Raw genomic sequence first — 12,353 nt, forward strand, 5'->3', positions numbered from 1 at the left:
CTGTTTGGTGGTGCCACTAACAAGATGGATTTGATGAGGGAGCAGCTGAGTTCTGGGACTCCCAGGGACTCCCCAGAGTCTCCCCTGGAGAACAGCCTTGCTGAGCTGCCATAACATATCACTACTTTTAAACTTGGAAGAGTGTCAGAAGGGCTGGTTTCTGCTGTCAGTCTGCCATTTGATTAACTACCTTAACACTAAACCTTTAAATCCCACAGCACATATATTGAGAGTTGCAGTATTCAGGCACAACTCAGTGGCCATAATTAGTTCAGTTCAATAGGGTCTTTAAAAGTTTGGGATTTTAACCTCAGTGTTAAATTCTTCTCCTTAATTCAGTTTTCATTGCAGCAGACTTCACGGAAACATGCAACAGCTGGGTTTGAAAGGGACCTCTGGAGATGTAGTCCAAAGCCCCTGTTCCATCCAACCAAACCTACTGTGTTCAGCTGTGGGCCCCTCACTACAAGAAAGGCAATGGAGCTAGTGGAGGCTCCAGAGCACAAAAGGAGTGTCTGAGGGAGCTGGGGTTGATTATCCTGGAGAAAAGGATGCTCAGGGGTGATCTTATTGCTCTCAACAAAGAGAAGGCAGTGCTGGGCTAGCAGTTGGAATTTATGATCTCGGAAGTCTTTTCCAAACTACATGGTTTCACAATTCTAGGTCTGTGCTGAAGCCTCGTATTTTCAACCAGTTTAGACTGAGCAGATGCTCCGCCCAAACACGGTCCATGTGCCCCACTGCCCCTCGTGCAGCAGCCCTGAAGGACACCAACAGGTAGAGCCTACCTCTCTGCAGATTCCAGCATCTCACGAGTCCCTCAGTGACTACTGTGAAATCCTTTGTGGGAATATCTCTTGAAAAGCCTGTCAGCCCTTTCCATACACAGAGGAGATGGCTGAGAGGGGGGTTTGAGATGGCTTAAGCTTAGAGATTCCTAAAGTCCTCTCAGACACCCAAAGTCCTGCTGTTCACATAGCACAGTCTCTGTGAAGCTGGTCCAGCCCCCTCCCCTCTGCAAGGTAAGCACCAGCTTAGACCTTCTCACCTCTGTCCGACTGAAGTCCCGGGTCTGCTGGCTGCTTGGCAATGGCTCAGAGTAAGAATCAAATAGTGCACAGTCACGTATGGGCTTCAAACAAGCTGCAGGGGAAAGAAAAAGAAAAGAAAAACGTAGAAAAAACCCAAACCGACAAAAAAACAACCCAAAGCCAAACACAGAGACACACCAAGTCTTTGGTTAATACATACTTCTTAGAAACCTGTGCTAGCATAGTTCTGCCCTTCCTTTTCACATCTCAGGCATAATCCATAAGACATGGGTGACAAACATCACAAAGAAAATCTTTCTATCTTGTGTCTTAAGGAAGTCAGTGTCATGAAAGGGATAGCTTGTATAATTTCTGTTGTAGAAATAATGGTGAAATTTGGAAGAAATTTTTCTTCTCCCAGTCCAGTATCAACTTAATTGATCTTACAGTTTATATCTGTTCTAATAATTTTAAAGGTACTTACGCTACCTTCAGCTCCAGTTTTGACTTTTTGAATACTGAAAAGTATAGTAGAATCTACATTATACTCTGAAACTGAGGGTCAGTGAAAGCAAAGCACTAAACACTGCCAATGCTGTAGTATATACCACCTCCAAGTAAACAACACTGAGAGCAGGGGGGGAAAAAGGAAAAAAAAAATCACATCTAACTTCTCAAAGGAATATTCACAACAAGCTAATTTCTATCCCACAAGCTCAGGTCCTTCTGCTGGTATCACTCTGGGATTAGCTCCTCTGATGAAAATCTATTTTATGAGCTGGAAAACATATTTTTTAAAAGATCAATATATTAAAAGGCAGAACAACCACATTTCTAGTTTTTTAGCTAGCATTTATTTTATCTCAATAAATTAAGCTCTTGGTGATCTGTCTTAATTTACAGTACAGTGGGTTACACACAGGGCAAATAGCTTTTGAGATTCTGCAAATTATTTTTAATGAAAAGTTTCCAAAAAGAAGGTGGTGAGTCAAATTGTCAATGGAACTGCGCCAGGATAGCATTTGGACCAGTTGTACTTGCAGTTTACAGGACAAGTCATAAAACTATCAAGATTAATGCATTCTTACATGCTTCTTTGCTCCAAGTCATTTTATTTGAAGATTCAACAGCATTGTTATCAGATATAAATAATTCAATTGAACCAAATTATGCCTCATTCTGAAACTAATACAGCAACCTGATGAAAAACAGTTGCCAGTAATCTTCTTCAGGGTCCTAAGAAGCCAAAAAAAATTTGAAAAAAATATCTAAATTTTAAAGAAATCAAATTATGAAAATATGAAAACATAAGATTTCTCTTGAAAATTGCTTTTGACGTTTTAGGTAACTGTATGAGGCACTTACATCCTTGTCAATGCTTTTATTTCAGAAGTAATGCAACCAGGGCTCTATGCTTTTCTGTGATTCACAGGTTTACAGTGTGTTGAGATGTTCTGCTTTTATTAATCCAATTCTTTCAAAAGATGGCAGATCAGACAGCAGAATGAGCACGAGACATTTTCAGACCCATAGATTAACCAGAATTAGTTCATTATCTAATGAACTAATCTAATTGGGGTATTTACAGGACCCACAAGAAACAATTAGTCCTTTCACCTCTTCCATGTAGACTTGCTTGAAATGCTTGGTTTCATGCAACAATGTGAAACAATAATAATCTAAGAAAATGGTAGAACTAAGTGCTTAAAGGGACAAATAGGGAAAAAAAGAGGAGTCCCAGGGAACAACTGCAGCTTATCATGCTATTTCTCCCCTTGACATAATGATTCCCTGCTACTACAGATAGTCATTTCCACTGCAGTTTTACCCAAGAAGATTCAATGTGAAGACACACCAAAAAGAACCTGCATGGATGAGTTTACAAGCCAATTTATCGTAACACCAGGCATGAAAGTAGTGAACAAAGTGGTGGTTCTGGAGGGAGAAGGGTAGTTTTAATTATGACAGGGGAATGTAATTAGAGAGACTGAAAGTGATAAAGATTTAGAAGTGCATGTTTTCCAGAAGCTCGTTGCGTTGGATATGAATATAGTGGATTACGGGGAACATGACTACATCAGAAATTATTTCACAAATCTGATACAGGTCAGCATTTAATTTTCCTAACTGCAGCTTGATTTGTTCTTTTCCTGCCTTTTAATATACTCAGTGTCATCAAATTTAATGGAGATTTTATTAGGTCTTAAATATTATCCCTTAGCACTGTGATTAATCCTCCTTGCCCTCGAGAGTCACGCACATTTTTCAGTTGTAACAGTATATATTTCAACATCCATTTATAATTAAAAGAGACATAAATGAAGGGAACAAATTAAAGGGCAGGTCTTTCACTGCACATTGTTACTAAGTATGTTACATTTTAGATTAATTCATCCTTGTGCTACACAAATTGTTGCAGTCCTCCTGTCATTAATGCGAACTACCCACAGAAGAACCTGTGGGTTATATAAAATAAACTACAAAAAAATTCAACCTTTGATATAAACAGCATCTCCATCTAAAAATACACTAGCATATGAAGTTCTAATGCAGTCCAGTATAATTTTCAACAAATGCTCTAGAGACAGATACTTTAAGGAAAAATCATCAAAATAATTAAAAGCTATATCATAGACTCACAGAATGGTTTGTACTGGAAGAGATGTAGAAGATTATCTAGTTCCAATCTCCCTTAGCATGGGCACCTTCCACTAGACTAGGTTGTTCTAGGCCTTATCCAACTTGGCCTTGAACACTTTCAAGGGTGCAGCATCCATAGCTGCTCTGGGTAAGCTGTTCCAGTGGTTCACTGTCCTCAGAGTAAACAATCTCTTCCTAAAATCTAGCAGAAACCTGTCCTCTTTCAGTTTAAAGGCATTGCTGGATTCTCTTTGCTTTACAGGTACTCATCTCTGTCTGTCCTGTCTTTATCTGTCCTGACACATGAAGCACAACAGAGCAAAGGGGCAGACATTAAGAGGCAGGTGACTGCTCCAATTTGCATCCCTGTCTCTATGCTTTGAGGTATTACTACTTCAGCAGTCATCTCATGAGCACAATTAAAAACACATGCCTTAAATGCAGCTGGAGAATCATTACACAGCATAGAAGCCCATGCCAGGATGGGAAGTGAACCTGTCTTACACACACATTGGATTTCTGAGACGGCTGCAGGGATATGACTTGCCATGGGAGCTTTACCTGCTTGAAGGTACTCGGGCAGCAGTGTCTCTGGCAGTGTCTCAGGCAGCTGGTAACCATTCTTCCTCGCAACCACAAGGTGGAAAGCAGCACAGAACTCTGGGAGTGTCAGTGCCCCATCACAATCCACATCACTCAGCTCCCTGTGGATTAAACAGGCACACGTTTTCCAAGGTGTTACCTCAGGGAAACATAAGCGTGCCATCATGGGAGAGACAAAAATGCAGCTCTGAGAAGAGCTTGTCATGTACACTTGATCCTGATTTGCACATTTGTCTTGAGGAAGATGAAGTAAGCTGATTTTCTAAAACTGACTTGCCACTTTTTCATTTTTCACTGAAGTACACTTTAATACATCATACTATTGAATATGATGGTATGTCTATATTAGAAAGTTAAATACATAATCTATACTTACAGAATCATAGGGTGGTTTGGGTTAGATGAGACTACAAATATCATCTAATTCCAACTCTCCTGCCATGGGCAGGGAACCTTCCACTAGACCAGGTTACTACAAGCCCCTTCCAGCCTGGCCATGAACACTTCCAGGGATGGGAAGTCCACAACTTCTCTAGGCAATCTGTTCTAAAGCCTCATGACCCTTATGGTAAAGAAGTCCTTCCTAATATCTAATCTCAACCTGCCCTCCTTTAGCTTACAGCCATTACCCCTTGTCCTATCACTACATGCCCTTGTGGAAAGTCCCTCTCCAAGCTCTCTTGTGGGCATCGCTAGGTACTGGAAAGCTGACAGAAAATCTTCCAGACCCTTTTCTTCAGGCTGAACAACCCCAAGTGTCTCAGCCTGTTTTCACAGGAGAGGTGCTCCAGCACTGTGATCAACTCAGTGGACCTCCTCTGGACTTGTTCCAACAGCTCCATGTTCCTCTTGTGCTGGGGAGCCCAGAGCTGGATGTAGCACTCCAGATGGAGTCTACATCCACAAGAGCAGAGGTGCAGAACCCCTTTCCTTGCCCTGCTGGTCACACCTCTTTTGATGCAGCCCAGGATGTAGTTGGCCTTCTGAGCAGAGATTAATTGCACATTGTTCCAAGTGCAGAATGAACCTTCCAATATTTGGAAGCACTTTTGGCTAATCCATGCAGGATCTTAAAACAGTTCAAGCAGAAAAAGTTAAATATGGACTTTAGCAATGGTTACTTAGCACCATTGAGTAACGTTTAAAAAAGAGCAAAATAAATGCTCATGATGAGTTTAAATATTGTTAACTTCTTACTAAATGGTTCTCTCTAATTCTAGCATGTTTCACAAACAAAAATTAATCTTCAGAAAGTCAATAATTCAATTTTATAAATTTTATTAATTAACTCTGTCAAATTTGAGTAATATTTTATCTTGGGCACATGGTTTAAAAGAAACCTGTAATTTCTTTGAATGTAACAAGCATTATGAAACTGTTGAGGTTATAGTGACAAGGACTGAAACATTCCATGTAACACAGCAACACAACCTGATAAATCACACTGCCACAAAATTACAAGTATCTACTAGAAAGGAATACTTTTCTTGAAATTCTGCACCAAGAACGAGTTGTGTCAGCAAGAGAAATAAAATCTGTTTTGCTACCATATTAGGTTAATCCATTCTTTTTAAGTAATCTTAAATTTAAATTCCAATATTCACTTCCCCCAGCATTATGTTTCCTCAGTTGGGTTTTTTTTTTTTTATTTTCACAACTGACAATCCGCTTTGAAAAGATTCCAGACGTATCCTTTGACCCTGACAGATGTTTAGGCTCTTGCAAGCTTTTCTTCTCATCTCTCTTCATAAAAGCATATAGAAAAACAAAATCACTATCCCCATTTCTGATCCATGTTTAAAACTGTTTGTTCCTCCTATCAGACATGTAATGATGACAACAAATTACAAAGCACCATGTTGTTGATGAAAATATAATAGAATTCTTGTCAAATTTTATCACATACGGTTTCATCCGCAATTGTTTCTCAATAAGCTCATTAAAAGTAAGCACACTGGTTCATTAGAAAAGCACTAATGAATTATGCAGTTGTTTAATTAGGCCTCCTCTGACAGAAGAGAGACAAAAACATAAAACCAACAACACATCTAAAACATTCCAGAGGTGCTTCTCCTCTGTGTCATTTCATGAAAAACGCCAGTTCTTTGAGCTAATGATGCTGCCTACAATACACTTAAGAACAGCTCTCAGCTACGCTGCCATTCAAACCTTCCCAGTCCTGCTGAGTAGTTGAACATCTCTCCAGAAAACAAGTGGATCAGAAAAAGCAATGACCACCCTGCTGCTTGGGCCTCAAAGTGACTCTGGAGATAAGAGCAATAATTATAATTAAAGACACTTTTAAAATTTAACAAGAACTCTTGAATTAAGCATCTTTTAAAAAAACATGAGAGGCATCCCCAACACTATTACAGTACTCACCAGATGTGAGAAAGTTCCAGGATGGGAAGCTTGGATTTTGTGAAGAAATTCTTTGCTATGGAACCTGTTGGGAAAGCATGCCACATCAACTATTGGAAATTAATTCTCCCAATTCTTCCCTTTTACCAGGTCTATCATGCCAGAAGAAGACAGTTAATTTATGTCCAAGAGATGCTCAGATTAATCAGATGCTACAATAGATGCTGGACCATTTGTGTTCTGAGTAAATGATACAGAAAGCCAGACAGAGCTGTTGACCTCATTTCTCCATTCCCCCCATATGGGAAAAATAAATAAAGGGAAACCTGCTTTAGTACTAGTAACTCTAACCTGCATAACAAGTACGTCACCAATGATGAAATAACAGACACAAACAGCCCTGCTTCACCCAGAAGTCATGTGTTTGCCAGTACAATGCTTTGACATCTGCACTGCTCTCCCAAGATGCTGCTTCAACCATGACTTTTCCCTGCACTGAAAATTTTACTGAGGGGGAAAAAAGAAAAGAAAAAAGAAACTGAAGGAGATTCAGCTAGCACACAGCTCCCGTCCTACTGCAAGCATCCTCATTCATCCTGCCATAGCAGCCCTTCTCATGTTTCTAGTTAACAAACACACTTCTTCACCATCTCATATGCACAGTCTGTCAGGAGTACCTAAAAGCCCTTCCTGGGTACAGGCTTACAAATCATAAGAAAACAAAGCACAAACATCTGGGATGATAATCCTCTTCCCCATGGACAACCACTGGGGAAAGAATTTACACTGAACAACCATTTGTTCTTTGAAGCAAACTGCATGAAGAAGACTTAACTGAGGTGAGGGACTGCTGAAGCACTAATTTCAGTTAGCAGCAGGTAATTTCTTTTAACTTTCATTTGGATCAAAGCCTCCTGAACCCTAGTGATACAGCAGGGCTCATTACTATTGCCTCAGTTTAAAACCTGTAACATAATCCTTGCCAGACCAACTCTGTACACGGCAAAGTCTCCTCTCACAAGCAGCCTGGACTTTCGATTCAGGATGGAAATCTGAGTATCAACAGAGCCATCTCAGTATGCTCTTAACAATACTTCTACCATGTGTGTCCTCTCCAGGATTGTTTCCTAATTACCTAGAGGTCAAAATCTTAGTTGCCCAGAACCATGAGCCTCAGGCTTGACCACCCAGGGCAGTTAACTGCATGCTTCACTGTCATCACATGGACACTGCCACAGGTCTGCTGGATAAGCCAGCACAATCCCCAGGGGTTTTTCAACTCAATATACACTGCAGGTGTGATCCACAAATACACCACATCAAATGCAGAGAGCTCATTTTAACTTTTACCAAATTGCCAACACTTCTCCCTTAGATGCAAATGTTTTTATAAAATCAGGGTATTTAGGAGAAAATATAAGGGCCACAATATTGGTTTGAATAGTCTGCCTTTAAAAAGAAAACATAATCAACTCTTACAAATGTGCTACCAGAGAAAAAGTAATTTATTTACTTAACACTTTTCACCTCCCAGCTGGTCCCCCTATTCTATGTGCACAGTACTTGGTAAAAATTACCGGAAATAAAGGCGTTGAGGTCGGGCTGCAGGGACCTGAACTGGTTAATGTAGTAATCTCGCTGCTCCTCTGTTATCCTCCAAGGGTCATCTGAGTACTGGGTGCTGCTGTCCTGCTGCTCCCGCTCCACTGAAAGAGACTGAAGGGAGGGACACTGGTACCAGACACAGGGAGGTCAACAGAAGGGACTAGGAACCTCAAGAAACCAGACTCACACTCTTCTATGTAGCAGAGACAAATTTTCAGAAGACAAGAAGCAGAAATGGCCACACTGATGACCATCCTACTGCTTACCTGTTAAAACTGAGACTATGAGGTATCTTCAATTAAAGGAAGTTTTATGTGACCATCGCTCAAAGGAAAAGGAAATCTGGCTACTACTGATCACTGAAAGTCCAAGTCATACTTAACTACCTCTAGATTAATTTTGGGGGTCCTTTTTTCTGTCATGCATTTCAACCCTGAACTGCATACTGTACACCTCACATGGATGGAACCAGTAAAGGACCTAAAGCTGCATTTATGCAGCTTTGTGCGTGAAAATTTATCTTCACTATGAAACTACATGTTTAATCTATCAATGGTGCTGTAAACTATGGAGATATTCCACTTCTGGACCTTCTGCTCATCCCAGTAACTCAGCACTCATTATGCTAAGTCAGGGAGACACACAAGTCCTTAGAGACCCTCTCTGACTTCCCACGGTTTAAGCAAAAATCCTCCTCTGGGTAAAGGAATACTCTGGAGGAGAAGGGTACTCAATCCAATTATTTCTTTGCCCTATCTTTGCTCTCTGATTAACCTGTTTAAGGGAGGCCTGGACCTTTTGCAGGTGGAGGTATCTAGAAGAGGGCTGCCAGTATAGCTGGTGTCTTTGTTAAAATGGAATAAATGAGTATTCAATATTTGAGCCTGCATGGTAAGAGCCTTAAAAAGGGAGGGCAAGAATGAACAACAATCAGCTATGAAACCCTTTCTCTGACATACCTGTCTGTTTCCTAAGAATCAAATGCAAAACACCAGTTCTGAAATACATCAAAAGATCCCTGAAACAGGCAACATCATAAAGCTGTAAATTACTTTTCATTTCAAAGTGCTACACAATTGCACCCAATTTAATTTCAAGCTAACACAAATTATGTGACACTACCTGTAAATCTCTTTTGGAGGCTCAGGTGACATTTTATTGTGTGTGTGAGGTGCTAAGCACGCAGGAAAGGGTGGAGTCTCTGAGTAGGAGACTCACTTCACTTTTTTAGGAAAATCTCTCGCTTAAGAGAGCTTTGCCCTTCCTTATGGCAAACAAGTTGTTTGCATCATAAATGCACAGCAGGCATACTGGAACACAGGAAAGATCTGCTTTTGCAACCAGCAGGAAAATATAAGACTCATTTCCATAAAAACAAATAAATACCCAGAAATTAATATATTTTGCTTAAGGTGCAATTTAACCAACTCGGGTGAAAAACCAAAATATGCAGAAGGCATAATTACCATGCAAGTGTTACAGACAGCAATCGAAATCATGAAGGACTCTCTGTGAAACCTCATGTACTTTAAATGAAAATGTTTTACTTCGACTTACCTTTAGCAATTTAATTAATTGATTACTTATTGTAATTTCTCCATACCATCAGCTTTTTTTCCTCATATACCAAAAAAGCACACTTCAGTCTGTAGTCTAAAAACACCACAGAGAACACTTTTCACTTCCAAAGTGAGAATATTCTGCTTTTTTTTTCAAATTTTTTCTTTTCATTAGTAGCACTACTGAAGAAAAATATGCAATTCATTACCCGGTTAGGAGTTGAACAGGTGAGTGCAGATTTGGCTCCATAACTCCCTGATGATGGTCCATCTTGCTGGTGAGTAGAGTGTCTGACTTCATAAGGAGCTACATTAGACATTTAAAATTAAAGATATAAATGTCAGGATAATAAAAAAAAACCCTGCTAAGCTAAAGGAAATAATTAAATTCCACAAGACTGAGAATGTAGCTTGTGAACACTGTATCAGAGCATCAAGTCCATTTGGTCAAGCATCTACCAAGTGAACCAGGTACCACAGTATCAAAGTCCATTTTCTCTTATGCAAGAGAATTCCAGCTACATACTTGTCTTTCCCATTGCATCATTCCTCTTCAGATATTACTGAGATACTGCCATTTATATACTGCTAGACAACAGAAATCACTGTTCATCATGTTTAAATATACATTTATATAACCTGTCCATGCATTTATACACTTCATATAGCCACATATATCACAACAACTATTTTAAGTAAAAAATAATTCAGCTGGGCTATAAAAAAAAAGCTTTGACAATACAATGTGCCCTGGTTTAGGGCAAATTTGGGAGAGAACCTCCCAAACCTTCACTACTTCTCTGTATACTCTTTCTCTCCCTTCCCTAATTTCTGTTGAAAATCAAAATACGTGACTCATCAGTTTGTACTATTTGGAGTAAAGTTAGTGAAAAAAAGTAACAATTTCTTCTTCTTCTTTTGCTAAAATAAGTCACTTAGGCTCCACTGCAGCAAATATAGTAAGCAGCAACACAACGACACATTTTAGGAACAATGTTTTAAAAATAGAGCAAGTGTGCAAACAAAAAGGCGACTCACTTGCAAACCCTTACACAGCTGAGAACTGTTGCCAGCCTGCTTAAAATTTACCATTATGAAGTCTACATTAGATAGTCAGAACCTTAAACACTCATGATGAAAAAGAAGCCCAAGAAATCTTAAAACTTCTGACCTCAGGAAGAGCTTAAAAATTATACCTCTAACCCCCTTGTTTTCCTAAGGAGCCTTATCCTGTATTGCTACCTATTTTCATTCCTGTACAAGTTACTGCCAATTTCAGATTAAAAAAAAAAGAGGGAGGAAGGAAGGTGAAAGGTAGGAAACCTTTAGATGTCCTCAGAGTGGAGGTTTAAGCATGAAGCCACACGGCTGTACTAGCCACTGCTATCATGAATAAGGTACAGAACTATAAAGAAAAATGTACAGTCCTGGTTGCAGTGCAAAGGGCTGCCCTTGGAGACACCGTGTCCAGTTTGAGGTCAGATCTGCAGTACAGCCCAGGGCAGGGGCACAAGCACCTCCTCCACATGCACTACACACAGCTGACCTTTGCAGTGCTCTTCAGGAAACTGGAAGGGTCTTTATCTGAAAGGCCAGGAACAACCAGCAGGTCTTGCATTAGGCCTGGCATTTGGTACAGCGTGGGTCATAAAATGTTAACCACTCACTACATTTGAGAACAAATTGAGGTCAAATTTGTTTGAGAACACATTTGGCTGAAGTATCCCCAGTGGGATTAAAACAGGAGAGATTCCTTTTCTGGAAAATAGGAAAAATTGCTTTCTGAAAAATAACCATCGTTCTGCACCTCTAAGATTTTATTACCTTAGAAAATTGAGCAGTTAAATAATTACTTTTGGGAGATGTTGACAGCTGGACTGGATGATGCTGTCCCTGATCACTTTGCATAGGTGCTGAGTCCATGAGAAATTTCAGAGAAGTTACATTCACAACCAAATTCAGAAGGAAGAAAACCCCCAACACCCAAAACACTCCCGCAGCATTGACAGATGCGGGACAGAGTGCCAGAAAAGAGCAGAGCACTCGACAGGTACACGGTCAGCCGGTCCCAAAGGACACCCCCTGCCCAGCTCTCCACAGCATGGGCTCTCTGCCACGTGTCTTCTTCACTGGGGCAGAACATGCATTGTTCCAGAAAACAACTGCACTAGTGTGCTGCTCTCAGAATCAATCCCACCTCTGAACAGGCAGCAGTTTACCTCCGCAGCAGGGGAATGCCTGTGACTCAGTACTGGTACAATTTTCAGGTGAAGGCCACTTTATAGTGTCAAGAACATTCTTATCACAGCTGTACTGAGTTTCAACATGTTGAATAGCTCTTTTGTAACTCATTTGTAAATAAGGACAAAAGGTGAAGGAGTAGCATGCTTCAATCTTCACTCACTGCAAACACACTAATGTAAAGGAGGAGGGATGATGGTATACACCAATGTTGCCACCAACTTGGTCAGCACATGTTGCAATAATCAACGCACAGGTGCTTTACTATTAACAGGAACCTGTAAAACCATAGTTAAACTGGCTTCTGCCCCAT

At 40.2% G+C, this 12,353-nt stretch overlaps 1 protein-coding gene across 6 annotated transcripts in view; it reads right to left on the reverse strand.

Annotated features, from left to right (window-relative positions):
* The window catches only part of REPS2 (RALBP1 associated Eps domain containing 2), a 95,371-nt gene that overhangs the window by 44,254 nt on the left and 38,764 nt on the right, over positions 1–12,353 (reverse strand). For all 6 annotated transcript variants that reach the window (XM_086879998.1, XM_086880001.1, XM_086879999.1 and 3 more), the window contains 5 exons: positions 10,009–10,106; positions 8,213–8,351; positions 6,657–6,720; positions 4,233–4,375; positions 1,049–1,143 (listed from right to left, as the gene is read on the reverse strand). In XM_086879998.1, coding sequence (XP_086736124.1) covers positions 1,049–1,143; positions 4,233–4,375; positions 6,657–6,720; positions 8,213–8,351; positions 10,009–10,106 — 539 coding nt within the window. The remainder of the gene's footprint in view (positions 1–1,048; positions 1,144–4,232; positions 4,376–6,656; positions 6,721–8,212; positions 8,352–10,008; positions 10,107–12,353) is intronic.

The sequence above is a fragment of the Cyanistes caeruleus genome, chromosome 3 (assembly GCF_971803275.1).
Source record: "Cyanistes caeruleus chromosome 3, bCyaCae1.hap1.1, whole genome shotgun sequence".
In the NCBI taxonomy this organism is placed as follows: Eukaryota; Metazoa; Chordata; class Aves; order Passeriformes; family Paridae; genus Cyanistes; species Cyanistes caeruleus.